At 34.7% G+C, this 17,945-nt stretch overlaps 1 protein-coding gene across 1 annotated transcript; it reads left to right on the top strand.

The window, feature by feature from the left end:
- The first annotated feature begins 8,237 nt into the window (after nucleotides 1-8,237).
- LOC127869808 (uncharacterized) lies at nucleotides 8,238-9,200 on the top strand. The gene has a single exon (XM_052412467.1). The coding sequence runs from the start codon at nucleotides 8,238-8,240 to the stop codon at nucleotides 9,198-9,200; it is 963 nt and encodes a 320-aa protein (XP_052268427.1).
- The last annotated feature ends 8,745 nt before the right edge of the window (nucleotides 9,201-17,945 follow it).

The following is a 17,945-nucleotide window of genomic DNA, read 5'->3' as shown; positions in this document are numbered from 1 at the left end:
ACATACATTTGAACACAAAATTCATTGTTCCGCGTTTAATGGATGTTTATTGATGCATTATTTTAACTGTATATATATATATATATATATATATATATATATATATATATATATATATATATATATATATATATATATATATATATATATATATATAATTGGCAAGCTTCATATTTTTTTTACATTGAAACAAATTCCTGATATCAGATTGCATTTCTTTAATTTATGGTAATGAAATACATAATAGAACCTTGGCAATTATTTTTTGCAAAAAATCTGAATAACAATTATGTTTTTTACCTTCTGTTCACTAAACCTAAATATAATTTTTAAATAGAAGTATTAGTAAATAGTAAATACGCCTCCGAATGTCTCTCAAAAGGCAAAGTATTAGTAGTTAGACCGGTATTCACAACGCTACCCGGAAAATCTTAAGTTGCACTTTAAGTGAAAATTTCCGATCTCATCGATCAGATGTTAAACAATCTGTTTTCAAAAGTATATAATTATAATCATTTTACTTAAAAGTTACTTTTATAGAAATGCAAATGCAATAAGACCTTAAAATGGACCAGCAGGATATTAGGGAATTATATAATATATATTATATTTAACACCCTGGTTGTCTTCACCAAGTCATCTTTGGAATGAAAAGAACTTAGACTATAAAAACCGCATTAGGGCGCACTTCGCTAGTGCCGACATCATCTTCATCATTCATTTTGCTGTCGGAGAGAAACGAGTAACGATGTCACAGAGATCGTCCGCCAGTCAAGTCCATTGAGAAGCACTGCGCTGCTGACGTTTAAGTTATGTTCTTGTTTGACTTTAACCAGCCCTTTGTCCATGTTGAATCCTAGCAGAGCCTACAATAGGTCACCAATCCACACATAGTCGATATAATTCTTAAAGTCAATGAGGTTTTTGAAGAGCTCACGTTGGTGTTGAATGACATCATGCATTAATGAACTGCTATATTTGAATTTTGAACAGAAATTTATGTAAAACAAACTATGGACGCTTAGAAAGATGAATACACCACTTTGAACGAGAATAATACAGAGATTTCATCAAATCTAAAGATAATAACCTGCTTCATGATTAGTTGAGTCGCTGCCAGATATCATTCTATACATAGATGGAGACGTCACTACGTTAGTGTCACCTCTATGTTAAGACGCATCACACACCTCCACTTTTGAAATTAATATAAATGTAAATTTTCCATTTTTCAATTCACCAATTGACCCTATTTAATTGGATTAAAAACAACAAATAACTAGTTCCACAACCCAGCCAAAGTTTACTTAAACTGAAATAATTCATCAATTGATCCTATTTAATTGGATTTAAAGCAACAACATGTATAAGATACCCAGTAAGATTTTGAGAATATTCCATTTATTCCACTAGTTCACCAACGTGCACTTACTAATGATTTACATGCATTCCTTAAACAGTTTAACACAATAAAATGAATTATTAATCCAAAGAAAACAACAAAGAAGCTGCATCATAGATAAAGTTAATTAAAGATTTCATAAGCAAAATAATCATTTTTATAATAAATCAAGATTATACTTATCAACCAAACAATTATAAATTTATTTGGGGGGGGGGACGTCAGCACTAAAACTAAAATGGGGGAGGGGAACGTCTGTGGAGGAAACGTCGTGGGGGGGGGGGAATGTCTGGGGAGGAAACATCTTGGGGGGGGGACGTCAGGAATTCCTGCTAAGGTCGAAAGTGATGTTAATGTGCCTTCAGAAGAAATAATTGAAGGAAAGTACTCATTGGTGTATGCCCATACAGAAGCATTTCTGAGCACAACAATTGGAACAGCAATATTAAGAGCATTTGAAAGAGATAAAACTGTTTCGTGCATTTCTGTTGATGAAGCCCACATGATCCTTGAATGGTAACTTTCCCAATATTATACTTAGTTTATACTCTATAAACTAGCTCTTTTGTCATAAAATGAGAGGTTGTATTATCCAGCAGGTTTCGTGTTTGAACTTACACATTTTCTTATACCCAAGTACCATCATATAATCATCAGCACAATCAGCAGCAGCATTATCATATTCATCATCATCATCATCATTAGCAGCTGCATCATTGTGTTGTATGACCAGAATTCAATACAAATACAAATAAAAACACAACCATTACAACTACTACTACTGCTACTACAACTAATTATTTAACTACTACTACAACAAGAATAACAAAAACAGCAACTACTACTAAGACTTCTACTACTACAACTACTACTACTTGGAACACCAGTACTTGGTGTCCATGGAGAAGAGAATGAGAACACTCCCAGAGTATGGATCGAACCCACGCATTCCCATTTGCAAGGCGGACAACATCCTCTACACCACAGCGACCATAAATTAATATGTTGATGTTACGATTAGCACATTTAGCATTTTCAGAATCTTCTGATAAATAAATATACGAAAGTGCCAAAATAATCCAAGATACCATGACGTCCTCCTTCAAATGTAAAATCCTTCGAACTCCATTTTATTTCATCCCTGAATAATCCTCTCACACATTACATGTAAGATTCATTGCAATGTTCCCAGCGTTTATTTTGAATCGTTGACGTCCTCAAAATTCAGCAGGTATTAAATTATAAATGTTTATTTATGATTTCGATTTATGTATTATTTCGAAGATAACAGTCATTGCAACGTGTTAAGTGAATATTACAACAATAGACTGGCATGAATAGTGGCTCTTTTTGAAGCACATACTGCATCCAAGAATATATTATAGCTGACCCGGTTTGATGGGGCCTGTTTTTGATAATAATTAATTACCATTTTTCACTTCCGTGTTTATTATGTTTACCAGCGCCATGCTGGAAATAGTCTGTTTCCCACAATGCTTAGCGCCCATTTACACAGATCTGAAAGATCGTTTGTTGACACATTGTGCCAGAAATAGCTTAAACTTTACCAAAAAGCATCGCGACAAAATGGCTGCAACTGAATCAGAAATGTGAGTGATCTGACAATAACATACGAAAAATGTACTAATGTATGAATATTAAAATAGACATGTAGCTAATAGGAAAAGGTATAGTCACTAAACGTTATAAGAAGCGTACAGTGTGCACAAACATCGTAACATGAAATTGAAGTTAAAACACCGTAAGAACAACAACACCAACGAATTTCAAAGTGGAATTTGCAATTGATGTTCGCAATGTTTTTAAACGGCTTTGTCTTTTGTTTGTATGATGTTCTGTGAAATTAACAAGTTCGCGTGCAAATGAAATCATGGCTGTTTAAATAGTGAATCAATGAGTTGTAATGAAACAGGTAAGTACATTTTCAATCACAGCCAAATTACAGATCTTTTAATGTTTCTATATGCAGGGCATATCAATATAATATAAATAATGCAATATAGTTAATGTCAAAAATATTTCTTTTATATTAAATGTATAATGTGATTTAATAATGAATTATTACAATTTTAATATGCCTTATTCTACGTTGCACTTAGAAGATTATAACAATTTAACTAAGCAATATATGTTGATGGTAATTTTCTGTTCATGCAAATGATACCAGAATATTACAACCAATTTTAACACATGTGTTTGGTTTAATATGTTTGTTTAAATGTAATTATATTTATATGTTTGTCCTTATGTTTGCTTTTACATATTTAAACTACACAATATTATTTGTATTTTTAAATAAATGTTTATTTGAGGTATGTTTAATTAATGATTCATATTCATGTTTAACATTGCAAATAAATACTTATTGTTTTTTTCTGGAAATAATATAGCTCAATTCCCCAAAATGAAACGTCCCTATCCTCTACAGCAAGGACAAGAGTTCAGGTATGTTACTTTTTTACATCTTATTAGTTCGACTCTTCATCAATTTTTCGTCCTCCACCACTATAGTGGGGGACATATTGGGTTTGCCCTGTCTGTTGGTCTGTTGGTTGGTCTGTTTGCGCCAACTTCAACATTTTGCCATAACGTTTGCTATATTGAAGATAACAACTTCATATTTGGCATGCATGTGTATCTCATAGAGCTGCATATTTTGAGTGGTAAAAGGTCAAGGTAATCCTTTAAGGTCAAAGGCCAAAAAAACTAAAAAAACTAAATCAAAACCGCACAGAAGGGGACATAGTGTTTCTGACAAACATATTTCTTGTTTAACGTTAAGACTATTCAGCTAAGAAAACCCGAGGTATTGTCTTAGCCATCTCGTCATTGTCTTGTCGTTGTTGTGCCGTGTGGTCCACTGGCGTCGTGCTAAACCTTAACATTTTGCTCAAAAATCAAAATGCTTCTACCTACATGTACAACTTTGAAACTTCATATGTAGATGCACCTTGATGAGTTCTGCATACCACACCAATTTTGGGGTCACTAGGTCAAAGGTCACTGTCACCTCCAAAGAAATAATCAAAACATCTGACAAGCTTTCTCAGCCGAGCGTGCAACCCGTTGTGCGGTGCTCTTGTTTCCCTTCTTTATAAAGTACCCGTAAAAGGTACTTTCCTAATTGAAAAAAGCTACATTATTCCCAATCTTTCTGAATATTTCCCTAAGAGAAGAAAAATTTCGTGCAAAATGCCATTTTATTTCTAAAGTGCATTATCCGCAAGTTAATAAATAAAATAAGCACTAACACTGAACATTTCAAGCCAAAATGAATGGAAATCGAAATTTGAGTTGATTTATGCTATGGATACCAAGCAATTAAAATAGTAAAAAATTCCCATTTGGAAGGTTTCATGACGCGAATTTTCCCAATTTTAGTTTTTTTTAACGCTAATTGTCCAAATTGGTATGGTAAAGGTATTTTTACCGATTGAGAATGAAAAATCACTGTGATCAGTCCATATGTGAAACGTCTTGGCTATTCTACTTGCCCTATCATCAACATTACAATGTATACTGCTCATGTTGCATATTGTCAACGTTTTCTCACCAGTTTTGTCATTATGAAAATACTTTGTTCTATTTCATTCCTTTTAAACAGCCTAAATAAATTCAAACAAGTAATTAGGTATTTAAATAAGTAACTTGTATGGAAACGTGTTTATTTGATTAAGCCCCTATTTTCGTATAAGTACTTAGTGACATAGTACATCACAAACACAATTTTTATGTCCCTCACTCAGTCTACTGGGGGACATTGTTTTTGCCCTGTCTGTCTGTTGGTTTGTGTAAAACTGTAACATTGGCTATAACTTTTGCAATATTGAAAACAGCAATTTGATACTTGGCATCCATGTTTATGTAATGGAGCTGCACATTTTGAGTGGTGAAAGGTCATGGTCATACTTCAATGTCAAATATATGGGTCAAAATTGCTAATTTTATGTAAACTTCAATTTTTTCGCAAGTTCAGGGTTTAAAACACGCGATATTCTGCGTTACATACACTTAAAATGCCAGTCAGAACCTGTCATATTTGCATCCCATGGAATGCACAATGATTTAAACGCATAAGTTCTCTTCATATCGACACGAAACTTTGAAAGAAAAGTGCAGTAAATAATTTTCTACAAGGATGTACTAGTTGTCTCGTTTGTTGATTTATCTACCGATAGATAGATCTACGACACCTGCTGTTTCTAGATGCAGAATCCCGAATTGAGGTTACATTGCATTAATGTGAGCTATTTATGTCGCTATGAAAGAAAAGTTCCCTGAAGTTATGATAGCTTATAATCTGGCAAGCAAGATTAAAACTATCAATAAATTTATACAATCTTTACTTTAAACAAATAAATACATTTTTTAATAATTTTATAGGTTTTGTGCTATAGTTTACGTAAATAATATATAACTTTACTTTTAGCTAATTGACTTTGACACAGCCAGCATATTAAGCATGCATTCACTGCTTGTAACTCAAATGGCGTGCATTTAAATATCCCCCTTTTTCGTTTGCACAAATGTCAAAACCAGGTCACCTTCTAGCATTCTTTCAAACAAGTTTACAGATTATTTCTTGTTTATTTATATATATATATATCTGTAGTATTCACACATTAAACAGTATCATGTTTCAAATGTAGTATGCTGAAAACAACAAATTCAGTATTCACAGCAAAAACGATCGAACAATACTTGCCATGAATAATATGCCATGCAAGTGTCAATGACGGGAGTGCTATACTACTAAAATATCACCGAATTGTATTGGGACACCCGTTTTAATTGACCGGACCCCTGAGAATTACTAACTAGAGTCTTAGGAATCCCTAAAATTTGACGTGACTGTTAAACCCTGTAAGTTCTTTCATAAATTTCATATTTGCTATACATATGTATCTCATGCATCTGAATGTTTGAAATATTGAATAGACCCTTTTCACAATAGGCCGAAATTGATAAGAGTGTGAAGTCACGTGACTCGCAGAATTCAAGAACGAGGCGAAACGTGATGCCATTTCTGATAGTGTCAGACGACGCCGCATCGGATTTCGACCCTTCACGCTTTTGAAGGCGATAATTCGGCGACGTAACGATATTGTCAACACAAATCGACATCGTCAGAATTAGCAGTAAATATTTACTTCCCATTTTCAGTCGTTCATTTCCTGTCAATAGTTTATACTATATCTAAAATTAACAAAGACGCGGAAGTTATGATTTAGTAAGGAAAAAATAGTGTACGAATTCGGAAATTAATTGTGTGTGGATTGAGTCATCAAAAAGCGTATTAGGTAAACATTTATGTGTTTATTTGATATGTGCATAACCCTGGACAAATGTTTTCGTTTTGTTAGTCCAATTGAGTTAAACCTGAAATGTCAACTGAATTTTTCTTCGTCTTCTTCATATAAGGTGCCAGTCTAATGATATGTATCATATTGGTTAACTGTTTTCTTCCTTAAGTTCAACTTTATGCATTTAATTGCAACTACTGTTAAACCATATAAGGCCCATTAATATTAGAATATTTATGTCCATTTAAATTTAGAAAGTAAAAATCGAACTAGATCTATCTAACATATTACTTACTTAAGGTTTTTTTCTTCAGAACATGGCTCAGTCAAGAAGAAGAGGCCAGATGTGTTGTGTCTACGGATGTGTAAATTGCCGCTATGACAAGGAGAATGCATTGTCTGATAATCATTTTTTTAACATTCCAAAACATGTTCTAGAAAACAGAAAACAAAAGCAACGTTGGTGCGCATTAATAAAAAGACAAGATGGGCTTGATGGGTTCAACATGACTCCAAGAACTGTGATTTGCCACGAACATTTTCTTGAGTCAGATTTTAAGAAAGCCTTAGGTAGTAAGCGATGGACTTTAGAACCTGGATTAGAGCCATCAGTTTTCAACTGGTCAAAAGTCAGTGAACGAAAGCCTCCAAAGAACCGCCTGCCATTGTCGCCCAGCAAGGACCAAGCAAATCTGATGGTGGATGCACCTGTGTCGCCAGACAATCATCCAGAGTTTGTAAGTTAACAAATAACATAACGTTAAATAAGTCTTTTGGTGATTATATTTGCTTTCCAATTCTTGCACTTCCTGCTTCTGAGCTTTGCTTAATAAACTTGTTCAACGCGAACCTAGTATTCTCTTTATTAGTCTGTATTATCTTGAGTGGTTAACCAGAAATAAATTCCATAACATGTCCGTTTTATATGGGCATGGCACGCAACAAGACTCAGTTAAGTAATTACCTTAAATAGGGTCACATGTCCAGTTTAAAGGCAAAGCAGTAAACAAAACCTTTTCAAAAAAATTAAGAGGATATTTTTTGGATTCGGTGGAATATCGATTTTATTTCACGAGTGATCATAAAAAATATAATGTTCACGCGTGGCGCAGCCACGAGTGAATATATATTGTTTCTATGATCACGAGTGAATTAAAATCGATATTCCAACAAATCCAACACATTTTCTTTTTATATTGTGCTTTTTTCACATTGTTAAGAGTTTAATGGGAGACTTTTGCTGGAATAATGACATCATTTCGTCCAAAAATGCAGCCATTTCGTAAAAAATGACGTCATTTTACAGTAAAACAGTGAAAAAAATATCGATATTTTCACTGTTATTTTTCACTATTTCAAACGGTGAAATATCAGTTTTATTTCACTGATAATTCTCTATAAACCACCGGAAAGAATAATAATAAGATAGTATAACTGTTACAGATATGTAGTATTCTGTTGTATTTAATTGTGCCTTTTCTATTCTTCAGACAGCAGTCAAGTTGCCTCAAATGGCAGATAAAGCATGCAAAACGGAAACAGAAGATTTAATTGCAGAGGTTAGTGTGCAACCAGTATCATCTACACACTGTGACCATGAATATTCCACATTGAAGTCGTTCACAGACGTGGAACTTCTTAGCGAACAGTTAAAAGCGTGTCAGGCAAAGTGTGATTATTTGGAAAAGACAATTGATGAATTAAATGCAACCATCAGTGAATTTGAAGCCAATAGGTTTTCCTTAGAAAAAATAAGTGATGACAAGCATGCAGTGATGTTCTACACAGGCTTTCCAAACATTGAAACATTTAATGCTTTTTTTAAATATTTAGAGACAAAAAGTGAGAAACTTAATTATTGGAGAGGGCGCAGTGAGTCAGGGGAAGATGCTCCAAAACACCAAACACACAGTACAAGCAGACCTGGGAAAAAACGGGCATTATCAACAAAAGAAGAATTGTTTATGGTGCTTGTAAGGTTAAAGGTTGGGTTGTTTGTAAGGGACATTTCTGAACGTTTTGGCATTTCTCAAGGACATTTTTCAAAAATCTTCACGACTTGGATTATTTTCTTGTCTCATGAACTTCCGGACTTATTTCCATTTCTTTCCCAGAAGTCTGTCAGAAAAAATATGCCGTTAGAATTCAACCAGTACCCAACAACACGAATCATCATTGATTGTACAGGAATCTTTATTGAAGTTTCAAGCGTAATGGCAACCCAAAGTCAAACATGGTCGAACTACAAGCACCATAACACTTTGAAAGTGTTAGTGGGAGTAAGTCCAAATGGTACCTTAACTTTTATATCCGGTTTGTGGGGTGGAAAAATCTCAGACAAGGCAATTACCCCAAAATCAGGTCTTCTTGATCTTTTTGAAAAGGGAGACAACATCATGGCTGATAGAGGGTTCGACATTAAGGACATCCTTCCGGAAGGAGTTGGCCTCAACATTCCGCCATTTCTAAATTGACGAAGCCAATTGTCAGCCAGTGTTGTACGTGAAACCATGGACATTGCTTCTGTGCGAATACATGTTGAACGTGAGATTGGGAGAATCAAGAACTACCACATAATTGATGGGCTGATGCCACTGAGTTTAAGCCACATTGCTGAGCACATTGTGAAGGTGGTTGCTTATTTAACCAACTTTTTGCCACCTTTACTTCCACCAGCTCACAAAATTATGAAGTAACCAGTTACCTGGCTGTTAAATGTTCTTACTTGACTTGATTATCTATCTGCATTGTGATGGTGTTTAAGATGTATTCTATGTTTTAAATGTTACATATTTTGTGTTTTGTGTATTTTTATTGTATGCTCATTAAATTTATTCTATTGGACATGGTGTTTTCTTTACTTTGAGTGATATATGGAATCCCTTTATGTAATTTACAGATGAGGATTATTTCAAAATGAACTTATTTTTAAGCATGTATGCATCAATGGTTTGGCAACAAAAAAAAAGTTATTTTAATCCTCTTATTTACTTATTATTAAGAACTAATGTGTGAATCAGGAAAAAGCTATAAAAAGTACAAATATATTTCAACTTATAAATAACTTAGGCTTTAGCCTGGATCACCAAAATAATAATATTGTGTGCTTGTCAACTTCTAAGCAATTTTGAGAAATTAAATGTGCTGCTCAAAAATAAATATGTAAAATTACTTATACTAATATTAAAACCAAATAATATGAATTCTGTTTGCTAACACCATAAAGTATGTTATATTGAACTATTAATTGCAATATTAATATGCTAAGGGTATTGTGCATGGGTCATAATTATAAGTATTGATTTCATGCATGAACAATGAACACCTTGGCATTTCTTGGTAATCCTATTTGGATTCAATTTTACGAATGTCACAAAGAGGATAGCTTTCTTATTTTCTTAATTGTCACAAATATCCAAGGAAACCAGCCAAGAAGATCTCAAATTGACACCAGTTCTGTGTATTACTTAACGCAGATATGCCAACTGTGTCATGCACTTTATGGCAATTTGGGTGGTGTCTTATCAGTGGATATTATCTCAGGGTGATTATGGCAGACACAGTATGGTACCAGATTAGACACTAGTACCCCCCAATTAAACTTTGCATCATAAACATTTATTACTATGACTTTTGTATTAATAAGCATGACCTTTCTACTTTAAAAAATAGTATTCCATAATGTGAACAATGGGCATTAAAAGAAAGATGGCAATGTAATATCCATTATCCTTATTGGTATATGCACTTCCAAATAAATAAAAACTCCTGTATCCAGTTGCTCAAAATAATATACCTTGGCATTTAGATATAATGATGAAACGTATTGAATGATAATATAAAAAATCATTTATTTTGCTCATTAAACATCACAAGACCCTAATCCCTTTCTGAGCATCTAGGGCCAGAAGTATTGATTTGTGTACATAACAAGAAAAATTCAGAGTTTCATCATTTTATTAAGCACTTAAAACATGTAACAAAAAGGTACCATAATACTGCATATTCATTTAATATAAGCTATTAACCTTTATAAAATTAAGAAATGCGTATGATGTTATTACTGTTAAAAAATAAAGCAAGCAGCTCTTCTTAGTTTCTTTTTAAATATCAATATAATTAAAAATAAATATCAATATAATAACAAGAGCACATAATTAATTCATAAGTACATATATATACACTAGAAGTGACTTTAAATTCAGATGTTATTACTCAATGAAACAGTAAGATGGAAATTCTTAACAAATTAAACATAACATATAATAACAAGAATACTGTTTAACCCTTTGCATGCTGGGAAATTTGTCGTCTGCTAAAATGTCGTCTGCTGAATTTCTAAATTTAGCATTTTCTTCGATTTTTTTCAAAAAATACTATCAGACTAGCAAACAGTTTGGATCCTGATGAGACGCCACGTTTTGTGGCGTCTCATCTGGATCCAAACTGTTTGCACAGGCCGGCTTTCAAAATCTGGTTCCTGCACTGAAAGGATTAACATAAATGCTTGATATTTGCAGTTCATGAATATATACATTTTTACATATATACAAGAGATGGAAGCTATTTCTCAACAATACGGCTTACATGTAGTTATTAACTAAGTCGTGAACTCGTCTAGTGAACATCTCAGGCACAAAAACTGTCTTGTAAAATGTTTGCAAGGCTGGCAGCCATCGAGAATCCCAGGAAGCTTGGTCAAACTGGATGCGCTCGATAAATACTACACCATTTCCAATTCACACAACAAAGTCAGTCCATGAAAGCCCAGTTACAAACATTTGCCCTTGAACTTGAAAGTAATAGTCATGATTTCTACTCAACTTGACGTCACCTCTGTCAGTTTTTCTAAGACAAAATGGCTGCTTTTCAACCGCTTCGTTCACACTTAAGCCGCCACGCGACATGGGGCATTTTACTTCAAGACATCCGAAGCTATCTTAAGTGGTGTCATGTATTATCCCATCGACTGAAGCACCCAGCCACGTATATTGCTTATGCAGTAATAGTCCCATTTTTGTAACGACCACATTTGTTCCACTTGTCGCCATTTTGTTCATGTACTCCTTCACCGCAATATCTTCATTTTTCCTCCCATATTCTGTTGCTTTCGAAGTAAAGTTGGAGTAAAGCATCTGCTTCAACAAACCATCAGGGTTCTTCTTGCGCTTAATAATTTTGCCAAAATTTGAAGCAGTTAACTTGCACTTGCGCACATTGTTCCACAAGTCTGAATCACTTTGTGCCTTGGTTCGTCCTTCCAATGTGTTGATTATTTCAGGATCAACATGATCGTTATCAATGTATTGTGACACTGCTGACTGAATTTCACAGTGGTTTCCGGAGTAATCAATGTCCTGCATGTTCACAGTACAAAGTTTAAACACATTTATGTCCGATAATTCACTGCTTTTATCAATATTGCGTCTAACTTCATTGATGGAAGTGTTCACCTCAACTTGGTCAGCAACATGAAAGCTTTCATCAAGCAGAACCTCAACCTCCTCACTACCGGTATTGGTTTCCGAAAGGTCTTCATGAAACAAAAAAAATCCAGAAGCAGGCATACACTTTTCCAAGTCGGTGTACAGTGTTCCCAACGCTGCAAAATCCACACATCTGTCAGCAGGAGCGCGAGGATCATAATTAGTGGAAATTGGGGATTGATCATGAAGTTTTCCATGAGCTACCTTACGAATTTTTAGTTTAGCAAGGGAAGCAGAGTCCATTTTGAGATCTCGTGGAACATTCCAGTTGCTTAGCCTTGATGTGCAGGTCACAACTTCTGGTGCCTTCGGCATGTCATTCCGTGCGAAGTCCTCCACACAGAACAACAGTCCTCCAACATGGTTACACTTGCCTTCTCCTCAAGGACCGAGTCTGAAATTCATCATAAGAGAAATATAGAGACAATAAGAAACAATTTTAAAAGTAGTGCTTGTATTCTTACACTGCAAACTTTGTAAATAAACAAACTATTATTCATTTTAATTGACAATATTCCCGCATTATTATCCAGCTCTCTTGTAAACAAGAACAACTAAAATTTCTAAAAAAACAAACTGTAATAGCATCACTTTGTAATGAAAAGATAAGTTTCAAGAAATACATGTTGCTGGTGTTTACAGTAATTTATATTATCTACTTTCCAAAGACCCGTGTGATTCTTGTGTACATATATACATACATAATTGTACATACATGTTCATAATGTACTGTACATATTGATTAAATGATATTTCAATAAACAATTATATGGATACATGGCTGTTGTGTAGCAAACTAAACAAATCATGGTTATGTGCAGTGCCAATGAAAAGAAATGAAAAGTAAGACATGCACCAATTAATTACAATAAAGATAACTATGTAATTATCCGGCTGGACAGTCACAGGCAGCATACATCACATCCCCATTGTTCTTCAAGACAACTACAACCTTGTATTTCATTTTTTTCATGGAGGCAATTACTTTAGCTCTGACTAGGGTCAAGTTTTCGTTAACAGCAACTTTAATGTCATTAATATGACGCTATACGCTCTTTCTTTCTTAAACACAGTGCCTTTCATGATTTGATCACCGTATTTTCTTGTCCTTTCTACCAGATACTGGTACAACTGGTGAAAGTTCACATTTGGTAGCAATCGCAGGTCATTAGTCCACCCTGCTTCGTCGGCAAGAACGATTAAATCGTCGAACGTACATTGTTCAGGAATAGTAATGTCCACTGTTAGTGTTAATCCTTGGTTTATGTCTAGATTTTCCTGTTTCTGTGCGTTTACACGACAAATGTACGCATACAGACGAGACACTAATGAAGCTTTCTTGCCAGTAACTTGTTCAGACACATTTTTTAACACTTGCTTCAAATGATTCACAGTCAAAGTCTCTAAATTCTCCACAGAGTAACACAAATATTCGTCGATGCTCTCCGCCATTTTCAATACAAATGAAGAGAAAGTTGTCACGTTTCGCCTCGTTCCGAAATTCTACGCACCACGTGATATCTAAAAATAGCAGCAGTGGTAGTATTGTGAAACTGGTCAATTGGTAAGGTCAAGGTCCCCAATTAAGGTCTAAGCTTAAGCTCTTCTAAAAGCTCAAATACTTCAACATTGACCAAAACTTTTCAACCATTTAAGATAGCAAATGTATATTTGGCATGCATGTGTATCTCATGGAACTGAACATTTTTATTGGTGGCAGATTACGGTCATCCTTCACGGTCAAAGGTTAATTATTTTAGCATAAGCCATAACTTTTGAACTAATGCAAATAGCACCTTGATATTTGGTTTGTATGTGTAACTCGTGGAGCTGCACACTCCTTAAAATGTTATGTTAAAGGTCATCATGAAAGGTCAAAGGTCAAAATGTGTTATTTCAAATGTGCCAAAACGTTTGTACCACTTGATACAGATACTTTTTATTTAAGATGCATTTGTAACTCATACAGCTGAAGCATTTATCTATGACATTTTTATCAGGTTGAAATTGTTTTTAGGAAAATACAACAACATTAAATAATCAATTAATGGCAAAATAAAAGAGATATTGAAGAAAAATCACACAATCTGAGTGAGGGTGAAGTATTAGTTGTATCAAACTATAACTGCTTTTATGTCACACCATAAAAACAAGGCGTCATTTAATTAAAAGTAAGACAAGCATTTTCTTTCACATATTTAGGAATCAGATGCTCCCTTACAAGAGACGCGGATTGTTGTGATCGGGGTCAGTCTGGAAGGCGGAATTGCAGACTTGCTGCTAGATAATGAAAAGATTGTGACAGTGCCCGCTGAACTCTTGATACTTGCACTGCCTAGTGAGACACATGACGTGGATCAGTTGACGGTAGGTGGTCCGGTCATATTTAACCTCAAGCAGACAGGGAGTGAAATCACCAGTGTGTCTCTTGCTGAGTGATGAGACAGGACAAACTTACCAAAATCTTGTAGAACCAGTATAACAAGATTCCTATAGCCATTTTACTATTTTCTTTAAACCCCCAAAAACAAAGTTTAGGAGGTATATAGGAGTTAGCTTGTCGGTTGGTCTGTCAGTCAGTCTGTCTGTTTGTCCGTATTCAGTGTTCGCTCTCTAATTCAAGTAGTTTTCATCTGTTCTTCACCAAACTTGGTTAGATGTTGTATCTAAATGATATCTAGGTCAAGTTCGTATATTAGTAATGTCGGGTTTAAAACTAGGTCACGGGGTCACTAAGTGCGTTTTAAACATTGAGCTTGTCCACTCTTTAATTCAAGTAGTTTTAATCCGATCTTCACCAAACTTGGTTAGATCTTGTATCTAGATGATGTCTAGGTAAAGTGTGAATATTTGTCATATCGAGTCAAAAAAAAGGTCACAGGGTCACTTAGTGCGTGTTAAACATTGAGCATGGTGTCCGTTCTCTTATTCAAGTAGTTTACATCCGATCTGCCCCGCAATTGGTCAAAAGTTGTATATAGATGTGTAGGTCATGTTCGAACATGGGCCATTTTCGGTCGAAAACAAGGTCACGGGGTCACTTAGTGCATTTTAAAAATTGAGCATGATGTCAACTGTTTTTGTAAAAACATGCAAAATATTCTGTGTCAATGCAGCATGTGGGGGTATTCGTCACCTCTGCTACAAAGCTCTAGTTTATGTAAGGTGAGGCTTTCACAATTAATTTGTTGTTACTTTTGGAAGTAAATGCAAAGTAATTTAAACTCTGTTTACAAAAAAAATACTTTTGTTTTGAGTTTCAAATTATTACTTAAGCATGCAATTTCCTATGTATGCATTATTTGTGTCTTACTAAGCAAATGCTCTTCTCAGTACTGTTCGTATGCATTACATGCCTTCCATGTGTATTCATTTTTAGCTCACCTGAACACTGTGCTCATGGAAAGCTTTTGTGATCGCCTTGTGTCTGTCGCCCATCATGCATAAACATTTGCCTTGTTAATACTCTATAGAGGCAACTTTTTTTGTTCAATCTTCATGACCTTTGGTCAGAAGATTGGTTTCAATGATATCTTGGATGAGTTCGAAAATAATTATGTTTGCTTGAAAAACATGGCTGAAAAGGGGCGGAGCATTTTTCCTTTTATGGCTGTAGTAAAATCTTGTTAACACTCTAGAGGCAACAATTATTGTCCAAACTTCATGAAACTTGTTCAGAAGATTCAACACTATAATATATCGGACGAGTTTGAAGATGGTGCCGGTTGGTTGAAAAACATGGCCGCAAGGGGCGGGGCATTTTTTCTTATATGCCTATAGTTAAACCTTGTTAACACTCTAGAGGCCACTTTTATTTTCTGATCTTCATCTCGGATGAGTACGAAAATGGTTTTGCTTTAAAAACATGGCCACCAGGGGGCAGGGCATTTTTATGTCCCCCACTATAGTAGTGGGGGACATATTATTTTTGCCCTGTCTGTTGGTTGGTTTGCGCCAACTTTAACATTTTGCAATAACTTTTGGTATATTGAAGATAACAACTTTATATTAGGCATGCATGTGTATCTCATGAAGCTTCACATTTTGAGTCGTAAAATGTCAAGGTCATTCTTCAAGGTCAAAGGTTAAATATATGTGTCAAAATCTCTCATTTTATTGTATACTTTTGCAATATTGAAGATAGCTTCTTGACATTTGGCATGCATTTGTATCTTATAGTGCTGCACGTGTTGAGTGGTAAAAGGTCAAGGTCATCCTTTAAGGTCAGAGGTCAAATATATGTGGCCAAAATCGCTTATTTATGAATTCTTGTGCAACATTGAAGATAGCAACTTGATATTTGGCATGCATTTATATCTCATGGAGCTGCACATTTTGAGTGGTGAAAGGTCAAGGTCATCCTTCAAGGTAAAATATTTGGGTCAAAATTGCTCATGTAATGTCACTGCTGCAATATTGAAGCTATCAATTTTATATTTGACATGCATGTGTATCTCATGGAGCTGCACATTTTGAGTGTTGAATCTTAAATCGCAGTTGTGGCTTTTAATTATTTGCTACTAAAAATAGAGATTTTTGGAGACAAGTACTTTCAAGGGTAGTAATTTATTTAATTATAAATCTCATAATATATATTTCCTTACCAAGAATTGAAGTTCTTTTCACCATTACTGTACAGATTTATTATTTAAAATATTTATAACTCAAATGATTGATTTGTCAAAAAGTTTTTTTTAAATGATATTATTAACATGTCTTTGATGTTCATTACATACCTATGGACTTGTGTCCATAGATACATGATCAACTCTGGCTATGATCTCTTTTAAACCACAGGCCTTGGTTGTCAGTGATGTCTGACATGGATATAATTGACTGTGAGACCCCCCCCCACCCCCTCAGGTTGGATTGGGTAAAATTCAAGGGAAGTAATACGCTTTTAAGGGAGATGATTTGTATACCTGACAAATGATAAATAGAAAATTTATTGCAAAGCGGCGTAGTAGGGGGCATTGTGTTTCTGACAAACACATCTCTTGTTGAGTAACTAGGTCAAAGGTCAAGGTCACTGTGACCTCTTCGCAGCCGAGCACGGCACCCGTTATGCGGTGCTCTTGTTTTGATCAACATTGTTGTTTTTATGTCACCGGATGGAAAATTTGCTATCATTTTATTTATACGTACATGTTTCTATAGCCATTTTACCATTGACTATTATTATTAAGTGAAGCTTTCACAATTTTGATGCTAGTTCTGAAAGTAAATGCAAAGTAATCACAACTCTGTTCACAAAAAGTTAACTTTTGTCTCGAGTTTCAAATTAAAACATGCAATTTCCAACTTTTGCATATTGTGTGTTTTACTTAGCAAATGCCCTTCTCAGTACTGTTCTTATGCATTACCTGCCTTCCATATGTGTTCATTTTTCGCTAACCTGAGCACAACTTGCTCATGGTGAGCTTTTGTGATCGCTTTTTATCTGTTGTGCGGCCTCAACATTTGCCTTGTTAATTCTCTAGAGTCCACAATCATTTCGAATCTTCTTGAAATTTGGTCAGAAGATTGATCTCAATGATTTCCTGGATGAGTTCGAAAATGGTTAAATTTCATGATAAACATGGCTGCCAAGGGGCGGGGCATTTTTCCTTATATGACTATAGTAAAATCTTGTTAACAATCTAGAGGCCACATTTATTGTCCAATCATCATGAAACTTGGTCGACCCAATAATATCTTAGATGAGTTAAAAAAATGATGCCGGTTGGTTGAAAA

The sequence above is a fragment of the Dreissena polymorpha genome, chromosome 2 (assembly GCF_020536995.1).
Source record: "Dreissena polymorpha isolate Duluth1 chromosome 2, UMN_Dpol_1.0, whole genome shotgun sequence".
NCBI classification, from domain to species: Eukaryota; Metazoa; Mollusca; class Bivalvia; order Myida; family Dreissenidae; genus Dreissena; species Dreissena polymorpha.
This window is presented reverse-complemented; position numbering and strand designations above follow the sequence as displayed.

Coding starts and splice junctions, on each gene's coding strand:
- LOC127869808 (XM_052412467.1), top strand. CDS start 8,238: ATGGCAGATAAAGCATGCAAAACGGAAACAGAAGATTTAATTGCAGAG.